The sequence below is a fragment of the Pleuronectes platessa genome, chromosome 17 (genome assembly GCF_947347685.1).
Source record: "Pleuronectes platessa chromosome 17, fPlePla1.1, whole genome shotgun sequence".
Taxonomy (NCBI): Eukaryota; Metazoa; Chordata; class Actinopteri; order Pleuronectiformes; family Pleuronectidae; genus Pleuronectes; species Pleuronectes platessa.
In genome coordinates this window covers 7,101,667-7,124,485 of record NC_070642.1, presented here as the reverse complement: position 1 = coordinate 7,124,485, position 22,819 = coordinate 7,101,667, and the positions used below count along the sequence as shown (strand labels likewise).

Below are 22,819 nucleotides of genomic sequence, written 5' to 3'. Positions count from 1 at the left end.
AATAATATATATTACATTTGCATTGTCATCTGTCTTTATCAGATACACTGATAAGGAAGGGCAGCTGTTTAGCCAGTTCTTGGACCTGATTATATTTGCGTTGTGGCATTTTTTGTTTAAATATTACTATACAAAAATATAAAAATCTGTAAATGAAGACACAAAAGGCAAAGTTACAACACCAATAATCCCATCTACAGTAATACACAGGACTGTTTGAATAGGATTTAAGTGCATATTCTCCTCTCAAAGTGCACCAGATTCATGCATTCCAATGTAAAGGGTACAAAAAATTTTCATGCCCCCGGACCCCCTAGAGGGCTCGGGGACCACACCACCGCTGCTGAAAAAAATCCTGCGGGAAACACTACACACACACACACACACACACACACACTCACTCACTCACTCACTCACTCACTCACTCACTCACTCACTCACTCACTCACTCACTCACTCACTCACTCACTCACTCACTCACTCACTCACTCACTCACTCACTCACTCACTCACTCACTCACTCACTCACTCACTCACTCACTCACTCACTCACTCACTCACTCACTCACTCACACTCTCTCTCTCTCTCTCTCACACTCTCTCTCTCTCTCTCTCACACTCTCTCACACTCTCTCTCTCTCTCCTTGGAAAAAAAAATCAAGCTAGTGTAGTCATGTTTGTATAAGACCACACTCTAAGCTGCCACTGAGTCACATCAACCCAGCAACAATGCTGTGGTTTATGTGATTTACAGCAAAGATTAGCCTGCACTTGTTGCATTAATCCCAAAACTTTCTCTCTCTCGGAGGTTGCTGTAGTGTTTGTTCTCAGGACTGTGGAATATTGAACATTTCAGTTTTATTTCTCTGATTAAGGACGGAAGAATGGTTCCCTTTTTATTTTATATTTCAGTTTATTACTTTTTATGTCAGGTACCTATAAGATATCAACACCGCACTGCTACATTGCCCTTATTGAAAGTGGAAAGATGATTGATCTGAGTTTTAGTCACATTCTATAAATGTGTCAGTAAAGTGACAGTTTATTTAAGCAATGTTCAGTTAAGGTCCAGTAACTACTCCTACTGCTCAAAGATGTTTGCTACAAACAACACAGAACCACACAAAATGTTAACCATAGACTGGATGTAAAGATGGATGCGGTTTCCTCATTTACTCCTACCATTCACAAATTAAGCCAAAATATCCGAAACATGAAAGCTGCCATCTTGCACCGATGATGGCATTTGGAGCCTGCACAGTAACGATCTGAGGATGAGTTCTGCAGATGTATACGATCCACTAATCGTGTGTCAGCCTCCGTCGTCAATCATGACGTTTCACGCCATTTTAATAAAAGGACATTCAAAGTGTGCAACCCTCCCCCAAGGCTAACACCATAGTGTGTTTTTTTTTTTGTGTTTTTGAAAGTGACCTGGATCTGACTTTTTATCTGGATCCACTCAAAAATGTATTAAGGTCTTCCTCATGTCATGTCTCACCCTTACATCAGTGTGATGAGAACTGCAGACAGAAACCATCTTTGAGTCCATATAGTCTATATTGATTTTTGTTTTGTTTATGACCTAGCAATTCACCAGGGGATATTGGAAAGGCTGTTGTGCATCTTCATGTACAGTCAATGAACAAAAAATGAAGGTTTTCTTGAGGACAAATATGACAAATGAAAGATTATAAATGGAAAAAAACGAAAGGTTGTTCCGTGAGCATAACAAAGAAAGCATTGTCTTTGGTTTAAGGTGCCCTGTGGAGTTTCCCTGCGTACAAACAAACGCTCTGTTTACATCCAGTGCTTCTCAACAAAACACAATGAGGTCTTCCAAACATGTTGACTTCATTTATTTCCTCGACAAACGTTTGCAGAGGTCATTTTTATTCATTTAAATCACTTGCATTGCCATTTTTCTTAAAAATGTGCTTCTGTTTTACAAATAGGGGCATTGAAAAGTGCACCATAGAATCTCCCCGATTGAAGAAATGTAGATTTATTTCAGGGTTGTAGGTGAACACATAGCAGAAACACAGATGCTAGATATTATCATACTTTTGACATCTGATCATTGTTCTTCTCCTCTGTTTTTAAAAGACAAATATTAAACCTTGCAATACAACAATATGCCAAATTACATTCAGCCTTCCACATTTCATTTGGTTAGTCTTGTTATCCAGAGCATGATTTCTCCCACAGCCGAGGTTGTTTCAGACGCCCAGACAGCGGCAGGGAAAAGCAATTTAAACGTGGCACTCACTTTGGTGCTTTAAATGCATAGAGTTTTCCTTTAATTATAAAGAACAGATAGCTTTGAGACTGCTGCACGGTTTCACCGGCACATTCTTTGAAGCAAGGAGGTGTGTCTCAATTGAGGTTAGACGAGGCCAGTGGGGTTGCTGGGGGATTTACTCTCACTGAGAACAACTTGTGTAATGGAAAGGTGGGTCATTGATCAAGAACAGCAGTTGACTGACAGGCTAATAAACAGTAGTTCCCCAGTCACACAAATCTCTGACCTTGCCTTCAAAGCCCTTTGGACAACTTTGTTTTAATCATTGATTTTAAAAGAATGTCTTTTTGAATAGACATCTTACGCTAACTTCTTTTTTCTTTACTCATATTTTAAATATGAACTTCTTGTAAATGACTCATAGGGAAATACCTTTTGTCTCCAATACTTACTTCTTTAAAGGTTTTAGTTGCACCCACAGCATATTCTTCACAGAAATATTCCCTCACTGTATATACTAAACTCAATGTGCTATTTCAATTCCCTTTAAGCCATGTCAGCTGGTAGTAAATACTATGGGGAAAGAGGAAAGTCAAAGTTTCCACTCTCAGTGCAGCAATATTGATACTTGGTTGTGAAAGAGGAACCGTGCGGACAAGAAAATTCCCTGCGTGATTTTTCCTTCCCTGTCTGGAATTGAGATTCAAAGAAATCTCGTGTCAGGGCAGTTTATGATTCTGTGAAACTAGGGGATGTGAAAGTGTGGGTTAACACAGAAAATGTAGAGCAGTTTACCGTTTGCATGACCATTCAGCTTGTATTTGTCCTGTCATAGTCTTGTAGATATTCTTTTCCAAGACTTAAGTCTGCAACTGTGGTTTAATGCACATTACTGCTAAACCCTTCAGTTCCACAGAAAAACGTTGCATAACTAAGTTTCTCTGCACGCTCTGGTGATCTCTCACCCCTTTATTGTGTATTGCCAGGATTTGAAAGTTGTTAATAGCTTTTAAATAAACTCTCATCCAATCTTTCGACCTGTGTTCATCTCGGGTCGCGACAAAGATTTAGAGGCACGGTCAGGTGATGGGCTTAAAGCCATTCAGATAAAGCTTCAGTGTTGGTTTACACTGCGTGTTACAAAGGGTGTCACTATCGGATTTGAGAGAAGGATTAGAAATGTGGTACAAAAACTCATTCAAGACTCAGCCTCTAACTGATAATCAGTGTTTCTGTGACTAATGCATTTGGCAACTTTTCTGAGAGGATGAGACGTGGTTAAACTTCATCTGACTAAAATAGAGCTTTATATACTTGCCTGTCAGATATGTGTCAATAAGGATTTTACCCAGATATTGTCTTTATCCCTCTCTATTACAAACGTTGTAAACCTCATATATTGCTTACTCTTTAATAGATGTGGAGACAGATGTAACTGATGTGTTAAATCTGTGTCGCTCTAAATCATTGTTTTCTTTGTGAACAGAAGCAGAAATGTAGTTGTAACTTGCCAACCCTAAAACCGAACCTTACCCATAGGGCTAGGCGATAAAACAATGGCGATAATTAAGGTCGTCCTGTCGGAGTCTGCTTTCTCACCACTCCCCCTTTGACCTGCGCTCACTTTACACCAACACCATCACTGATCACTAGTTATTAGAACTCGTACAGGATTTTAATTGTGTTTGTTTGATTCGCTAGAGACTTTATGAGATTTTTAAACCTGCTACACAACACGAGACGTAATGTGCCGTGCATGGTCAGGACATCAGGGTAAAGTGACCAAAACTATCTTGAGTCATAATCCAACACCATCGATTAATAACTATTTTAGAATATAGGACTACGTGGTTAATATCCCATGTGATTATCAGTTTGTGTGTGTGAAGAGGAACAGAGACAAGCGGGGACACACACGCACACACGCACACACTCCTGCAGTTCTTTTCACAGATTATGATTCAATGCAGTGTTCTAACTTCTTTGTTGCCGAAAAGAAGTGACTCCTCGTTTATCCAGGAACATAAATATGAGGTAGACACGAGAATAAATAAATGGAAAAATACAAAATAATTATTTTATTAAATTAAAAACATGAGTATGTACATTATTTACAGCTTTTCACTGTTGTAGTTTGTATGAATTATTGTAAGTAAAGTGCAGTGGCACAGGATGATTGTCAAGCAAGTTTTCTGTATGAATAAGTGGGTTCGATTTACATCATACTATATATGGAAATCGCCTGATATGAAAAACATTATCGTGATAAGATGTTTTTCTGTATCGCACAGCCCTACCCATACCCTAAAACATCCATGATTTAAATGTGGAATGCGTAAGCAAACACACACGAATCAGTTTTATAATTCTCCTCTCTGAAGTGTAGGAAATGACAAAAGTTATGATAACATTGTACATGAGATTTGCCATAAATTTTTGTTGCTTAAAAAAATCATGAGATTTCTAATTATAAATGAAAACTTCTCGAATATTCCTTTTAATGAAAGGTCACGATAAAGCAAGAACACATTTTTTGCATTACTGTTAAGTATTACCATTTATATTGAATTATTTTTGTTATTGTACTCTGTCCGTGGCGAATAAAAACCAGAACCATCGTTGGCTGCTACTGAGAAGCTCTCTGGTCCTGGTCTCTGACAGACCTGACTGCCAGTTGTCATGGAAAACTGTGCCTGCAGGAAGCAGATCTGTAGTTTGGCTGGAGATTAAAGTGAGGCACCTTTTTTGTGGCTGCAGGTTAGGTTTCTTCTTAGATAAAGCAACTGCTGCTGCACATGTACCAACATGCCACCATTACACTGCAATTTGAATCCTTTTCAAGGAAATGTAAAAAATAAACCAGCACTGCCCCCTTGTGGTTTACTTTTCTATTTAATCAAAACTCCATATTTGCTGCATGAAATTGATAATCAAAGACGTGCTAAGGTTTAGAGATTCTCCAGACTCAAAGCTGTTCGTGCAGGATCAGTATGCAGACCATTTTATCTAGTTTGTGATGTACTTATAAATAGATGATGAGTGCAAGATGAGGAATGAATACCGTAAGAGAAAATCGTTGCCAGCTTGCTGGAAGCTGTGCAGAGAAATGCAGTGTGAGTATCATGTGAGCACAGTGACTCTTTTGTTGTCACTTCACACCAAGTTGGAAGCGAAAGAGAAGTTGAGTCTCTGTGTGTGTGAAAGATAAGCCAGTGTGATCTTATAGTTCCTCTGTATGGTATGAGTCTTCAACTACACAGTCATTTACATATACTTAATAGACAGATTCAAATAACGAGTTTTGTTTTCCACCTGTCATGAATGTAACGTCTGGTTAAGTTTTTTGAAGGTCACACTGGTTCCACTTGCGTAAACCTGACATACTGTGACGTTCTTTCTTTTTACCGCAATCATGGCTTCATGTATATTGTAAGTTTGAGGCCTACTGTGATTACAGAGTTTGTGACCACCCTCCAAGGCTGGTGAGGTAAACTTTTCACCAGAAAATTGCTACCTGCCTTCTGCCTTCTGCCTCCAATAAAAAGGTTTTATAGTGTAACTGCTATTTACGACTCCCTCCCCGTGTTTGGTCACGTTCAGAGAGAATCCAAAAGAGCAGAGAAGCTGGTTCAGAACCTCAGGAGTTATGTTCATTGAGAGCGGGGGGATATTTTGCTTTATCAGCCTCTTTACTGGCGAGGAAACATACAAAAAGCTGCATAGTGTGACTTCCAATAGTACACAATGCAATTTAAATAAAATAATTATTACTTGTCTCAATAACTAAGTTCCTGCTGTGTGTGCGAACATTCTGATCAATATACAAACAAACTATTAATGAACAGAAATAGCGTTCATTTTTATGTGCATGAATTTAAGTCAGATTTTCATTTAAAGATAATGCAATTGACTGAGGAGAACTGACCTCACAGGATTAGTCAAGTCCATTTACAGAAAAAGACTCAACAAAAATGTGTCTTTGCACACCAAGTCTGTATTTATTTATTTATTTATTCAATTGGTCATCCAATCATAATCATTATGCATAGGAATATTTGTCACTGAGTCCGATGCATTTTGTTTTCCTGTTTGAGAAAAAAATTCAAAGTAGGAGATGAATTGGGGTTGAGCAGTAAGGATGGTTTTGTAGTCCCTTGAAAAAAGAAAAACATCAGGTCCATCCATTCATACAGAGAATTTCATTTTTATCAAGCTGCCATTATCCAGATGGCTTCCTGGTCTATTTCAGGATGTTATTAGTCTTTTGCTTCTAGCACTGAGACCACATATTGGAGAGAAGAAAACAAAGTTACGATCCAATTGATCCCGAACAGGAATCAACTCGAAAGCCTTTGACAGATGCAAACTTTTAATGAGAAATTCAAGTTTTTGGGTCTGAAGTTGTATTTATTTTTAAATGTGCAACAATTTCGAGCGGGAAATAGTGAAGAGCTGTGAGACCTTTAATCTCAAAGTAATATTATAAAACACATTGAATCCTTTTTGGTTTCAGCCTCTCAAATATGAATGCATACTGAGGTTTGTTTACTTATAGCAAACTGAACAAATTTGGGTTTTGAAGCTGTAGGTCAGACAAATTAATATAATAAATAATACCTGAGCTGAAAAGGAATCTATTCACTTTGATAAATCATCATTCCAAACACAAAGAAACAACCTCTGTCTGGTACGAATCATATGTTTGCGATGAAGACATTTTAATTTCATTTGAACTTGTTGTGTCATGTACAAAGTTACCTTCACATAAATACATTTTGTGTATATGTACTTATTTATGTTGGTTTTTTTGTCTCCTGTTTTAACCATTGTATTTCGACCATCAGGTTTGCTGGGATGGGTAACCTGCTTAAAGTCCTAACAAGGGAAATAGAGAACTATCCACACTTTTTCCTGGACTTTGAAAGTAAGTCTGGCCAAGGAGTGGAACAAAGTGAGAAAAGATGGATGAAGAGAAAGATATGGGATGGGGGGGGGGCTTGTTTCCGGCTCAGCATTTTCCTCCCTGTTAGCAGGCTCTGCTCCCGACGACGAACCCGTGACGGACTCTGCTTATGCTCAAATATCTTCTCCTTTGCCTTCTCCCCCTTTTCTTTTTCTTCCACTCAGTAATGACCGCTCGCTATTTCAGCTCTTATCTCCCGTCTCAGTTCACGTAACTTGTTTTGATGACTTCTTAACATCACAAACTCTTTTCTTCTTTTCTCTTCCCTCCCTTTTCTCTCTTGCAGAAACCAAATGGGGAATCTGTTAAATGTGCTCACTTGCACAGAGCTTGAACAGGGGCCAAACTTTTTCCTTGACTTTGAAAGTGAGAACAGCTAATGCTTTACCTTGTGCTAGGCCAACCCCTCCCTTCTGCATCCCTAAATTCATTTTTTCCTTTTTTCCCTGCTCTGACTGGTCAGGGGTCAGCCTATTCAGCAATTTAATCATCAACCTTTCTCCTTTAAATTTCTAATGCTGCCTCTGAAGGCTGTTATTTTAATTCATGATTGATTTCAGTGCGTTTTAAAAATCTATTCTCTGTATGCCAAGATGAAGAAGAATGGAGCTGACCCTTGACCTTTGCTGTCAGTTTATACTAACTTGTCTGCATGTATGACCCTTTAGCTTCACTTACAATAGGGCAACTTTGATGCATATGTATGTGGCATAATGTAATTACTAACATATTAGAGATCAGTGTTTTATCTTTAGCCTTGTTTCGCTTCCTGCACAGTTATGTGTATGTGGCATAATGTAATTACTAACATATTAGAGATCAGTGTTTTATCTTTAGCCTTGTTTCGCTTCCTGCACAGTTATGTGTAGTCACCAATTAATGACATCAGTATTAGTTAAATGTATATGAATGCTGAAAACATTTCTCTACATTTCATAACTGAAAAATAAAACGTTAAAACTGCTCTGCTACACATAAAATAGACAATGTAGATCATTTTCTAAATGCAGCAAAAAATCTGCCATGGTCTTTGTTTTCTAAAACCTCCCACAGAAAAAAATAAAATTAAAATAACACTATACGCCTCCGCTATGGCACCTCAGACGCACTCACAATGTAGCAAACCTCAGGCTTTGTTTATTCAGCAAAGAGGAAATGATGGGTGTGGAAGGGTTTTGAAATGCAAAACAGACCCCATACGCTGAGTTTAATGTCAGTGATGCTCTATATTTAGAGCTGTTGTTGCAGAGTTTTGACTCTCTGGGGTCATGACAGCCAGAGCCTGTATTCTGCCTGCAGACACCTTAGAATTATGTATTTTATTATGGAGGTCACGATAGCTCACACAAAAAGTTTCCCAACGACTGAAGCAAGCTGACAACACATTTTGGGATTGTTCAGGGAGAGAAGGGCCTCAGACCCTTGCAAATAATTGATGTTTATGTTAAGACATATTTGCAGGCATGGCCTTATGGTATATTAAAAAAAGGTAATTTATTTATTTTTATAATCATTCATTCGCAGTAAAAAAAAACATGAACATTACTTAACACTTTTAAAACCTATATTCATAAGTTGCATGGCTCTTAAACAAGGTTCTTCTGCCGCTCCATGTCTCTATAAGAGCTCACAGCATCATGCTTTGGAGTGAGTCGCCTGCAATCACACTTTAAAATATTTAAGCAGTGACACAATTCTACTGTACTGTGTACAACTGAAAGCACTAAAAGAACATGTTAAGTTTTTCAATATATACCGAATATCTTATTACTTGTTCTTTTACTGTCAGCTTCCAAATATCGCTGCCTTGAAATACTCTCAAAATTAGTTTTTATTCTTGATGTTAACAAGAAACACAGGATCTTTTGAAACGAGATGCAGAAAATGCATCCAGCTCTAGTGTATTTACTTACTGACATGTACATCTGGTTCCTTTTAAAGTTTCCAGCGAGTGCTCTAATTGCTGTTTAAACATGTTCAAGTGGCATCAGTGTAGTTTTCATATTTTTTAGCACATGCATAATATTTAAGTTTTTTTATTTTAAATTAAAAGCACCTCTGAGCTCATGGCAGCAAATGTTGGGGGCTGACTATCGATGGACACGTATTTGGATATACTAACTACACTGTGTGCCACAAGCAGAAAATGTTGACTCAAGTGAAACTGGTTTTAGATTTGACCCACATACACACGGTTCATTGTGCTGAATGTTTGTTGTTCTTTTTATCTTTCTTACTCATCTTCTAAATGATAGCTTTTCAGAAGGAGAGGAACCAAATTTAAGGGTTAACTATTATTTGCAAAAGCATTCAGCACACAAGCCTGTTTTCCCCAGTTAGTGTTTCATCATGATTAAACATTATTACTGTAACTAAAGCCATTACACATCAATGAAAATTGAATGTGCGATTCTGCAATAAAAAGTTAGATAATTGAATATAAATTGAAGTTCAAGTTTAATATTTGTACAGTGACAAATCAGTCAGAATCGGACTCTTGATGTGAAAAGGCAACACTTAATAGCTTTGTGATGTGTTTGAATTGTCAGACTGCTATTAGCTTGTGTAATTGTTGTGATGCTGAATGTTTTTTGTCAGCATATATGTGTGTATTCACGCGTGTGTGCTACTTTGTCAGATGCACAGCCGACAGAAGGAGAGAGAGACGTGTGGAACCAGGTGAACTCAGTCCTCCAGGACTCAGAGAACATCCTGTTGGGTCTGCAGTCGTATAAAGGAGCCGGCCAGGAGATCAGAGATGTAAGGAGCATGCAAACAAGACCACCACAGCGCTCCAATGCACAAACACTGTGAACATGACATGTGTTGTCATAAGTTCATACGATAAACCAACTCTGAGTAGGGATGAAATCCTATCTTTTATACTTATTATATATATTTTTATTTCACAAAATAAGAAATACCAGAACAGTATATACACTGCTCAAAAATGTTAGAGTCAAGCTGTTATTTAAGTTTACATAATTCATTGCCTTGATGTTTCAAAAATTTAAGCAAACAACCAAAGGAAAGAAAATAACTCATTTCTTTCCTTATTTCCACAATGGAAATGAAACATTGTTCAGAAATTGCATCCAAGCAATTTTGCTGAAGTTCCTACAAATGTGATGCACATTAGTTTGCTTTACTTTCGCCTTCTGTCAAAATTCCTCCCAAACCAGCTGCAGGAGGTATTAGGCCTTGTCTACACTACTGAGGATATTTTTTAAACGGCTATTTTCCCCCTAATTAAAACAAAAAAACTCCTTCAACACAACCTTTGTTTAACCAAATATTTCTGTAAATTTAACGGGCAAACTTGTAATTGGATCTAACAGTGCTGATCGGAGGTAGAGAATCTAGTGGCCATTGCAGCTGTTTTTTCTGGCTCATGCTCGTTACACAAAGCAACGGTGGGCATGCACAAATAAACTATGATGTCATCATTTCCCAAATGACGCCTTTTGCCGAAAATCTGCACTTTGGAAGGCCTTTGCAGTTTTAATTACTTTTGCATGTGGATGAGAGACCGAAACACAGAGGGAAAAGTTTGTTTTGCGCAATATCAGCTGAGACTGATCGTCTCTGTTTTTGTTAGTTGTCTTTTCTCACCATTCAGATAATATACACTTCAACTTTCTTTGTGCAGAACAGCAGTGTCCTAGTTATGTATCAGAGCTTAGTTTAGATAAATCCTTTCCACAGCATACACAGTTTATGTGGCACCTGATGTTGATGATCATTATGGCATCAATCATGGATGTTTTCTAACGTGGTCCTCCTTCTTGTTTTTGTCAAGGCAATTCAAAACCCTAACGACTTCAGGCTGCAGGAGCGAGCGTGGAACTCTGTCTGCCCGCTGGTCATCAAACTCAAGAAGTTCTACAGTTTCTCTCTTAGATTAGGTATGTTCACAGCACAGCTTACCTTTCTGTTTTTTAAGTGGTGGTATCATTATTTCTTTTTTAATAGGCTTTATATTTTAAATAATTTGTATAAATATATTTTTCACAATCTTTGCATGTTTATGTATTGAGTTAATGGTGTGCCTGTCCACAGAGGAGGGTCTGCAGAGTCTTTTGGAGTCGCTGACGTGTTCGCCCTTCACGCCCACTCAGCATCTGGAGAGGGAGCAGGCCTTGGCCAAACAGTTTGCGGAGATCCTCCATTTCACTCTGCGCTTCGATGAGCTCAAGGTCCGCTAAAAAGACACACCCACACACACACACACACAGACACACCCACACCCACACACACTCTTACTTTCAGACCAAGAATCAACATCTCCCTGAGTTCACAAGTTGACAGCTTGATATTCAGGAGTGAACGCACCCAACACGTCTAAAAGATGCATTTGAGATCCGATAACTTGTGACCACATTCTTTTCACTCTGTGAACATAAATGTGGCCTGGCCCAACACGAGGGAACGCCTCCTCAGCTGTTACAGTTTCATAATGAATCCAAAAAGTTTTCAGGTATAGCGATTTATCTTTGGCCATCTCCACAAAATTATAACTGAACATCACTTATAGACTTTTTTCCCCCCCATAGTTATTAAAATGTTATTTCAACTCTATGTGGTTGCTGCTGCTGCTACTGCTGTTTTGCACAGTCCCTCCTGGCTCTGTTTTCTCACACTCGCACACAAACACACAGACAACCACCATATTTATATATAGTTAAACATATACTGTATATTGTCTTGTAAACTCAGACTGGCTAAAGTGAAAATCATCATGAAGTTTAAACAAATAAGGTATGTTTTTATTTGCATATAATGTGTGAAAGTGAAATCGTATCACAAGTGTTAACAGGAGACTCATTCAGGACACAATTTAATATCAGGTTTGAAGTGCGATCGGATCTCAGGAGTGATGTTGATACCAGGTCTGAACAGGGCCACAGTCTTGGTCACATGACACACACAGCACGCTTGTATGAAATAATGTGTTTAACATTTATGGCTAAATGTCTTATTGTTTTCCTTCAGATGAGAATTCCTGCCATCCAGAACGACTTCAGCTACTACAGAAGAACAATCAGTCGAAACAGAATAAACAACATGAATGTGAGTTGTCAAGAAATGATAACTAGCTCAGATCTACATTCGCTTGTTCTGTGGTGACTGCCTTTATTGTCCTGGGGATTTTAAATTCACATGTTTAAACTTGTTTAACAGCAGACTATGATATTCCTATATTAACTATATGCATTCCTCGCTCTGTATAAAACAGCAAACAGAATGACATAATAAATCTGTAAATTGTGTTTTCATGCGTCTTTCACGTCAAATTGAAATAGGCCAAACTCACCACACTGTTGCTACTACTGTTAAAAATGTAGTTATTGTGAAAAAATGATAATACTACTACTTTTCCAGCAGTGTAGGGATGGTGCCTCTCCTCAGTAGAAGTCTAGAATAAAAACAAACCTTCATCTTGTTCTTTGTTTCTGTACCTGAAGTTGGACATTGAGAGTGAAGTGAACAACGAGATGGCCAACAGGATGTCTCTGTTTTACGCTGAGGCCACGCCCATGCTGAAAACACTCAGCAACGCAACCACAAACTTTGTGACAGAGGTGAGAACACCACCCATTTCTATTGTTACCGCAAAGTTGTCCCACTTCTAGATTCTAATTCAGTTGCGTGTATATCAGTCACAAAAATGTTATGTATGAACAAAAGCAAAATATGTAGCCTTCATTGTCGTCATGCTGCCGCTCTGACAACTGATACAAAAAATACAAATGGATTAATCTTGGTGACACCTGCTCTGACTGAAAAATGATTTTACTCACATTTACACTGATTCACACTTTTAGAGGATGATGATTTTAGAAAACGTGTATAGTTTTATAAGTTGTGTAATAATGTGCCCGCTGGGTGTCTGTTTTCTATAGAACAAGACTCTTCCACTGGAGAATACGACGGACTGTCTCAGCACCATGGCCAGCATCTGTAAAGTCATGCTGGAGACACCGTGAGTTACAATGCTTTGCCACACGCACACGAACACACAATGGTCCAATCAAGACTAGTGCTTTTTAGTAGTAGTCAACCATTACCAAAAAGTAGTAGATTTAATCAAGGGAGATCCGCTTGTTTGTGGATTTAAAAGCCAGTTCAAATTTGAAGACTTTACAGACATTTGATGTGTGAACGTGCAAATCCTGATTTCAATTATTATTATTAGTTTTCAAGGACACAGCACATGTATTCATCAAAGTGCGATAAATAATGAATTGCCTGTATAGATTATTTAAAATAAATCATTAGCTTTCAGTTCTCTCACCATTTAATCTCTTTCTTTTCTGATCCTGTGTGTTTCTCTCTTTCTGTTTTTCTAGAGAATATTCGAGTCGTTTTAGCAGCGACGAAACGCTCTTGTTTTGCATGAGGGTCATGGTCGGGGTCATCATTCTTTATGACCACGTCCACCCCAACGGTGCCTTCAACAAGTCCTCCAAGATAGACGTAAGACACACACACACACACACGCACACACACAATAGTCCCAAAAAGTAGTTGATATGATCATTTGAGATATGCTTTTTGTTTTAGAGAGAGAGATGGGGGGGGGGTTGAGTAATGTGCTGTATGCAGCTCTGCATTATACTCATATTATTATTTAACCTACTTTAAAAAGTACAAAATATTACATAATCAATATGCTATATTAATGCCAATTTTGTGGCTGGCAGTCACAAATAAATCAATATGTGGAAACACTGTATGCAACAGAACAGTAGTAATCTCCCAGATAAATGCAGATGTCCACAGGTGGCACAACACTGCAATTGTTCAATTTTATTGAAATAAACTTTAATAGTGAGTAACTCGCACAAATCAACATGAGCTGTTCCAACACATAACCTACATTATCCTATACTGTGTGTATTGCATCTCACTGAGGACCAAGCATGACTAGGCATGACATTTCAACTATTTTCACCAACAACAGCACCCCCTGCTGCATATCTGCTGTAAATACATTACCACTGCCAGTGCTGTATTACTGCACCGTGCTAAAACCAGAGATGAGCCACTCTGATTTAAGTTGTACAAATGAGTACAGCAGACCATGGATGTACTTTCTACAGCAGCTCTTGGTTTTCTGTGCTCTCATTCTAAATCTGTTGATTTCATCTCAGATGAAAGGCTGCATAAAGGTCCTGAAGGACCAGCCAGCAGACAACGTAGAAGGCCTCCTGAACGCCCTCAAGTAGGTTCCATTCCCTCTGTGTAAGCGGCTGTACACAGTAGTCTTGCTAGTGACGTACTAATATCATTTTTTTCTAATGTCCATTCAGATTCACCACAAAACACCTGAATGACGAGTCCACGCCGAAGAACATCCGGACGATGCTCCAGTAATATTTGCTCTTTTAAAAAAATATAGATAAATATGAAGAGGATCGATGCTCTGACCTCAAATAAGATGTATATGTTTACATTATTTAAAAAGACTCGGTGTTAATACTTGTGTGTATTTGCATAGTCATTCCCTCCAAGTTATTGAAACCCGCAGAACATGTACCTTGTACTTTGCAAACAAAAAAAATGAAAGCATCACGTGAATTGCCTCTACTGTTAACAGCTGTCAAAGCACAAATGATGGAAACCTTTCAGCCTTATTCTAGAGCCGAGCTTTGCAAAGCAGCACTTGGACATAAATCAACAAGGCAGCGTGAAAATCTCCTTAAGCCTTGTCAATCGTGTGTTTGACAATGGAATAAGTGTAGCGTACATTTTTTATTCAAAATTGTACTTGATGTTTTTGAAGCAAAATAAATCTCTTTCTGAAGCAGGAAAATTCAATTCTCAAACAGGTTCTCGTTTATATCGCAATGACTCATTTCTAGAAAAAGTGAAGTTGATTCTATGTTTTCACTTGATTTACAAAGAATGACATTCAATGAGAGGATGATACTAATCAATGTTGAGTGGACATTTCTGTTGCATTGAGGGGCTAAATGTTGAAGCAGATAAGGGATTGATCGGTTTGATGAAATGGTTCAAAGCATTTGGGTGTTTCCTCTTTTTATACTTAGCTGTTGTATAAAAAAAATAGATCCACTTTAAACAGTCAAAAGGTTTCTGTATGTAAACGTTTGCTTTGCTGATTGAAAACGCTGTGATGATAAATCACAAAATCGAATCAACCAAACAAATATTGTATTTAATTGTTTTGTGACAGTGCTCTGAATGATAGTTGTGTGTTTTTGCCTTTTTTTTTTTTACTGAAGAGAAAATCCATTTCCCCAAAGAAAAGTCCAAAAAATGTTTTATTCTCATGTGAACACATTTTCTAAAGTTTTTTTAATCTCCATTTGAAACTCAGCTTCTGGGATACATATGTGACCCGGGTTTTATTTTTTATATAAATTTTGATATTGTGACCCGTTTAAAGCAACATCTAAGTATAGAGAGCCCTTGTACAAAACTCAAACAATTGTCTCAGATAAATAAAATCACAAATTTCACAACCTAACAGCTGATAGTTTGAAATAATATACACACAATTGGCCTTAAATTAAATTTTTGGATTAAGAGGACTGACTCAGGTCTTGGGCCTGCAGGCAGCTGCGTGTCATTGTCGCTCATCATAGAAGACTCATTGTGTATTTCTGAAACCCCAGCTCATTTGACTTATGACAGACAATAGACATTCCTGACTGTCCCTCGTTTCCTCCGCTTGTAGCTGCTCCTAACCTGATCAAACTAACCTCATTCACATGGTCGGACAATCTCATCACCTGTTGTTTTCTGTTGTGGTTCACTTTCTCTGTAAAGTTGATGAAGGTCAGAATTATTTTGTATTAAAGGATACGGATAATAAATACCTCCTATCCGTTTTTGGTTAAATTGTTCAACTTCTCCAGAGGAACAACTGGACTGACTTGTTCAACTTTATGACTTTCACCACATTATCATCACCTCTGTGAAGCTAACAACTACAAGCATTAAACCTGTGACACCTGTTCTCATTTAATTTCATAAAGCCACATATAGCCTCCTCTGTACAACACACACACTCCTTCCCTTGGATTAACACATCATTATTAAATTAACATGTCAGGTATCTAGCGTTCAAAAAGGTATTGTTTATTTTTCACCCTTTTGTATTTAGTAATATATATGTCTGTGTGTGTGTGTGTGTGTGAGCCATACTTTTGATGCAATGTTTTATATGCAACAAGTGAAAACTACATGGTTGAGACTTAAAGTGAGGTGTACGTATGATACTGATATTTCATGTCTGACTGAAGTGTTCTGTTTTTTTTAGATATGGTCTTCTGTCATGATTGATGTACACAAAGCTTCCCTCTTTGCTGATGATATGCTACTGTGTGTTGAATGCAAAATGTTTTTAATACTGAGACAAAATCTCTTTCTTCTTTTTGTCTTAAACTGACAGTTTGACAGTTACTGTTTAATATTTCTGGAGTTCGGACTCTCTGTTTATATAAATGGCTTTTGGCTTTGTATTGCGTTCTGAATGGGAAATATGGATTGGATAATAAAGGTGGTACATTTCTTACACATTCTACGTGTCCATTGGCTTTCTAACCTAGAGCATGTGGTACACAGGACGAGTTTCTCACTGTGTATTTATTTACAGGTAGAATGTTTATGTTGAAGCGGCTTCTTTCTTTATCAGGCAGAGATCAGATCGTTTGTGTGTGTGTGTGTGTATATATATATATATATAATTTTATAGCAAATTTATTTGCTATAACTGCAATTTTAATTTGTAAAAAAAAATGAGGAAAACACTAGTCCATGATGAACTCATTGAGCGCAAAAGAGATTATGCAAAAGCAGAAAAATATTGTTCGGACAAAGCCTCCGGAAAAAAAATGTCCAACACGGTATCATCCACCATTAGAGACTTAGATGGTTAATACAGAACAGGAGGTTTCGTAGCCTAATGCGTTTTCCCTCTGACACACAAAACCGCAAATAATACCTTATACCTTCATTTTAGTCTGCTTCCTGCCTGTCTCACTGTCTGTCTACCTCTCTGTCTGTCTGCCTGCCTGCCTGCCTGCCTGTCTGTCTGTCCAGATATGATGGTACATGGGTAATATTGGTTATTTTGATGTCATTTAATAAAATGTTCAACAATGTTCAATGCGATATTCAGTGAATAGTATATTCAGTGTGATATTCAGTGAATAGTATAACAATAATAGTATAAAAATAAAATGGTGATTAGGAACAGAGGCTTAATATAGTTTGGCCAAAACTTGCTTGTCCATCCCGTGATCAGGGTGTTTCCTCGCAGATCTTCTAAGCAGATATGATCAGTGCATTATATCTGCAGGAAGGGCTCGAATTTGTCTCTGTTATGAATATCCAGTACCAAACACTGCTATGGACAAAGTTGGTTCTATAGTGTGTCTGCTGAGCAAGTATTTAAGGAATTGTTTAAATAATTTGTCAATAATGATGAGTCTGAAGCCTTAAAGAAAACTAAAAATGAATTTGTAATTAGCTTAGTGATTGTAAGAGTCAGCGGTTTGTAACCCAATTCGTAATAAATTGTTTAATATATCATACATCAAGAAAATATACATTTGTATGTATTATAGTCAGAAGTTGAACTTACAAAATTCCACAAACAACACTCCCTCCATCCATCTAAAGACATAGCACCTGTGAAACGCTTTGTGCATTGGATTGTCTCCAAAAAACGTAGTTCTGATGTCTTCCTGATGGGGGCGATGTGCTTTGCTTATCATCATCTTGCTTGTGAAGCAGGCCAAATCCACGAAGGAACTTCAAACAGTGGTACACCTGGGAAGGATTTAGAGAAATACCTTCACAACTTCACAAACATAAAAGTGTGTGGTCACAATTGACTTCCTGTAATGAGTTTTTTAGGTGAAATAAAACTAGCATGCAAGAATACAGTGAAACGATCAGCCTGACATCTACTGCACCTGCATTAATTAAAGTTAACATTTTTAAACCAAGTACAAAGCAGAATGATGACAAAACTGAAGGTGAAGTTAACATCACCAGAATCAGATGGTTGTACTAACAGCTATTTTTAAATGAGTTTCTCTTATACTCCTCAGATTGAACTGGGCTTTTAAAAACACTGCCTGTCCACATTAAACAGAATCGTGGAAACCAGATAATATAAAAAGGACACAACACGTAATGAATTATTTACAGAAATAATTAAATCAAAAGTGATCGCTGCCAAAACGTTTGACTCAGTTATTAAAACTAAACAGGCACTAATGTATATGACAATCCAACCCTTAGATTCAAATATATTGATATTCTTTCCATTACTTCAACTACTTTCACCTCATAAAGGGGCTGGAGACAGTGTTGTGGATGCTCTCTCTTTATTTAGAAAACTAAACTATATTTTGTGGAGGTGTGGATGTTTGATTAATGCTGAATTTATTAACTATTCTCATAATTTTGTTGGTTTGTTTTAAAAGGTCCGATATTAAGACATTTTCATTACAATTATAAACAGATCAGCCTAATTGGACATCAATTACTGAACGAAAACCACTAAATATATATGTTTTAATGTAAGAACTGAATAACATCTCAAATTGGTTGCCAGATGCAACATTTAAATACTCATGAAGCCTTAAATTATAAAACACACAAACTGCATACAGGCTGGGACTTTCTTGCAGAATCAGTCATTTTTAATCCACAGTTTGTCCTGAATGCGTTGCTGTGTGGTTGCATCACATTCAGCCCAGAGGAGTGGAGGAGCTGTGACTACTCACTGGGAGAGCTCCGATGTGAGCGCTGGGACGCCCGGAGAGCCTCCACGCTCAGCCGGGGCACCGCCGACCTCACCGGCCCCGGACGGACCCCAGCATTCCACTGGGCCAGGCTCAGCAGGCTCCTGGTGGTCTCCCTGATTGTGGCCTGATGATGATGAGGAGGAGGAGATGGAGGAGGAGGAGGAGGATGTTGGGGTCGTCCACCAGAACTGAGGAACATCTAAGGAGGAGGATGAAAGCTCTCAGAGAACTGGGGTTTCCTTGACAACCGTGTGTTCAGTTAAAAAAAATAAGGAAAAAGTACTTAATTAAATATCTAAGAGTGTTTGTATATTGGTTTATTTAACAATCGTTGCTGTCGGCTTTCAAATAAATGTAAGATGATTTCACCAAAGCCTGAATATTAAATTCGGTGGTGTCCTCTATCTCACCCTGTACCCCCCCCCCCCCTTCCTCAAACCCCATCATCAGCATGATTTGTGACCCCCCCCACCCATCACCTCCCTCTCTGAGCAGCTCGTCATTAACATGCATAGCTGTGTAAATTCTGCTCCATAATACATGATGCCTGCTGGTTGCTCCGTCTCCAGAGAATCCTCCACGTTTAATCGCCTCCTTTTGATTCAGACAAGGAGGTCACAATCATGGTGGGGCTATGGCGGCCATGATGAATGGAGCGTGCTTTACCAGAGATTTGGCTTTGCGGAGCTTGTAAGTGGCCTCAGACAGCGATTTCCTTCTGCCGTCGACTGACGCCGATGTGTTACCTCGGCAGGTGGGAGCTGTGATGTCCGTTTGCCTGTGGAGAGAAGACAGCAGGATATTCACCGCTTTTGGAAAAGAATATTGGCCTATCAGCCAATTAATGCCATGAGTAATATCGTCATTATTTTGCAGGCAACAAAGTTATAACTTCTGTGACCTGAGGAGGGTGAAAACATCAGCACAGTGGGACACAAAGATTTTGGGACTATAGAACAAAAGTGACCAAAACTTTCCAGCACGAAACCCCCAAAATGATCATGTCAGAGACTTTTGACCCCCGTCAACCTAAAGGATGTTAGAAAAGAATTCCCCTACATGCTCATTTTGCAGTGTTTCTTGTGCTGCTGTAAATTCACCTGATGCAACTGATGCTGTCTTAACCACCTTTCTGAAGGCTGATGTTATTTTGTATGGTTATACTTAAAATTTGACGAGTATGTTTTATTTTTGAACCAGCTGCGAATTGTTTTTAAATTGTATTTGATTCCTGAAAAACATTTTGTCTTTATGATGTCTTGCATCCCCCCCCCCCCCCCCCCCCCCCCCCCAGGGGGTCCTGACCCCTATGAGGAACCACTGCTTTTTTCCTATTCAGGTGAATGTGAAAGTACACCCACTGTATGTAACTGGTGGTTGTGCCTGAGTTCATTCAATGTGTTTTTATCAGGGGTTACATTGTAGAAATGCACACAATCAAAATTCTGTTCAACATCTCTCCTTATTTGACCCAAAGTCAAATTTCAGCTGTGGATTGTATTTTCTGCTCTGAATCTGAATATTTTTATACATATATTTGTTGCTGTTGGACATAATTGACACTACAGAGTTGTTCACATTCACTACAAATGTTTCCTTAAGGATCAATTTAAATCTCTATATCATATTACAATTTCAAATGTTTTTATTCCGAAGAACTGGATTCTGATGTTATCCCTAAATTCTATCGAATGAATGTAGCTGTAATGAGCTTCATCAAGTCGATAAGAGTTTATAGATGGTAAGTTCCAACCTGCCACAGACAGTCTTACCCTCTCGGGGCTTGTAGAACAGGTGCCAGGTTGTCCAGGTAGTTAAAGCGCTGTGTGTCTTTGGGACGTCTGTCAGAATCTCTCCATGGAGGAAGTGGAGTCGGCTGCTTGTCTTTACTCAACCCGAACCTCAGGCTGCTTCCAGCTGGGTGGACAGTGGGGACTGGACGCTCCTCTGTGAGGAGGGCCGTCTCTGCCAGATCTTCATGTCTGCTGTGGTCCACTGTTGCATCTGGAATCACAAACTGCTGTGGGGAGGGGGCAGTCTGGAGGTGGGCAAATCTTTATATCAACATTTCATCACTGTATTTCTATGCTCTATCATCCTGAGCCACAGTATTGTTGGCATGTGTGATCTCCTGACCTGCAGCCGGGTGAGTCGCAGCTCCTGCACAGTCTGGATGTAGTGTCTCTTCCAGGCACCTTGCTCGAAGGGCGTGAGGGAGAAAGTGATGCACCAGCCGAGCCTCAGACACTTGGGAATCCACAGCTGGTCCAGCTCCACGATGCTCTTCCAGTGCCAGCTCACCTGCCCACAGATGGGAAACGGGGCCAGAATGTACGTTTTGACACAATGATCATCCATGTCTATAACTGTACATGTCAATATCATGTTCAGGCTGTGTTACCTTTGCACATCGACAGAGGCTGCGGGGGTCCAAGAAGGAGAAGATGTAGAGGCTGAGGGCTCTGGGCAGCTGGCAGGTGAGGTCTGCGGCCTGCAGGGGGAGCTGCCTGCTCACACTGAGACTCAGGAACTTCAGCTGCTCCTGAGAACAGCTCAGCACAAAGTCCTGCAGCACGGCTCTCCTCTGAGTGTCAGACCACCTGTCGACCTGACCAGCACGAGAGAAAACACGATACATTTCAGATTAATTGAGTTGGACTCACAACAGACTCCAAAGAACACACACTGTGATTCAGAGACACAACTCAAACTGTGATTCTGAGACACAACTCAAACTGTGCTCACTTACATTAACAATCCATCAGTGCAGTCAGTAAATATCTGCTTGTGTGATTTAAACTTACCCACTTTTTCAGCAGGGTCCGTCTCTCTTCAAACAACTGATGGAGGAGAGGATACAGGAAAATGTCATCAAACTTCACTTTAAGGATTAATATAATGACTAATAACAAGCAATAAGGATAATTTAATAACAAATAATGGTTTCCAATTCTTTGGGCTGAACTATATGTGTAGTATTCCATTCGTCAGTTCAATTTGATTTCTATAGAGCCAAATCCCAACATGTTTCAAGGCACTTTAGATAGTAAGAAGGAGTGAGGCCGCCTGGCTGGACCAGTTGGGGTGAGAGAGGAGACAAGAGAGAGATAGGGGGAGAGAGAAGAGGGAGACCAGGGACAGTTGTGTAACTTGTGTAATGTTTAAGCTCAAAAGACCTTTTATCTCATACTGGCACCGACTGGAGAATATTTTTGTTCCTCATTACTGCATGGAAATCTTGTCACGGAAGTTTCAGAGCTTAACTTTACTAAATAATTGACTTGACAAAAAATGTTTTACAAAGTTTTGATCTGTTGGATATACTAAAAAAGTCAAACTGCACTAAACTAGCAGTTTATCTATATTCCACTGATGGTAATGATTGATATGATCTCTATGATGGGGTCAAAGAACAAAAGAACTAAAGACTAATTGCAGCATGTGAATTTTTTTTATTTCACTGCAAATAACGGCTGTTTAGGAGATGTCCCCGGGCTGAAGAGTGGCTCTAACCTTGCTGTTGGTCACAGGGTGGTTCAGAGGAGTCCAGGCGCTCAGTTTGGTCTGCATCCCGGCACCGCTTGTCGGTGACCTTGGTGCATGTGGCATCTCTGGGTAATAGCCAGGGATTAGTGATGGGCTCAATTACACAGAAAAACTAACTTGAGTCTAGTGTTTTTTCTCACAAGACACAAATGTCTTACATTTTCCACCATTGTTTACGAAACAGCTATATGCCACTTAACAGCTCCTGCCCCAGCACTCAAAGGCTTATGCCTATCCTGCTATAAATATGAAGTTACATAACACACTATAGCTTCTTTC

General features: G+C 38.9%; 2 protein-coding genes across 4 annotated transcripts in view; one reads left to right on the top strand and one right to left on the bottom strand.

Annotated features, from left to right (window-relative positions):
- fam49a (family with sequence similarity 49 member A) overlaps positions 1-16,749 on the top strand; it is a 37,885-nt gene extending 21,136 nt beyond the window's left edge. For 2 of the 3 annotated variants that reach the window (XM_053444732.1, XM_053444733.1), the window contains 10 exons: positions 7,087-7,166; positions 9,844-9,965; positions 11,005-11,110; positions 11,265-11,401; positions 12,198-12,275; positions 12,671-12,787; positions 13,109-13,188; positions 13,556-13,682; positions 14,360-14,430; positions 14,519-16,749. In XM_053444732.1, the coding sequence (XP_053300707.1) occupies positions 7,097-7,166; positions 9,844-9,965; positions 11,005-11,110; positions 11,265-11,401; positions 12,198-12,275; positions 12,671-12,787; positions 13,109-13,188; positions 13,556-13,682; positions 14,360-14,430; positions 14,519-14,582 (972 nt within the window). In that variant the 5' untranslated portion in view covers positions 7,087-7,096 and the 3' untranslated portion in view covers positions 14,583-16,749. Of the gene's footprint in view, positions 1-7,086; positions 7,167-7,491; positions 7,572-9,843; positions 9,966-11,004; positions 11,111-11,264; positions 11,402-12,197; positions 12,276-12,670; positions 12,788-13,108; positions 13,189-13,555; positions 13,683-14,359; positions 14,431-14,518 lie in introns of all 3 variants that reach the window. The other variant, XM_053444731.1, reaches the window with a different exon arrangement.
- Positions 16,750-17,952: 1,203 nt separating this feature from the next.
- Positions 17,953-22,603, bottom strand: fbxo16 (F-box protein 16). Its single transcript, XM_053445863.1, has 8 exons — positions 22,508-22,603; positions 21,799-21,834; positions 21,396-21,602; positions 21,131-21,295; positions 20,767-21,032; positions 19,661-19,772; positions 18,974-19,193; positions 17,953-18,008 (listed from the first exon to the last, which is right to left on the bottom strand). Exons 1-8 carry the CDS (start codon positions 22,601-22,603, stop codon positions 17,953-17,955), a joined length of 1,158 nt encoding a protein of 385 aa, XP_053301838.1.
- Between the last annotated feature and the right edge of the window lie 216 nt (positions 22,604-22,819).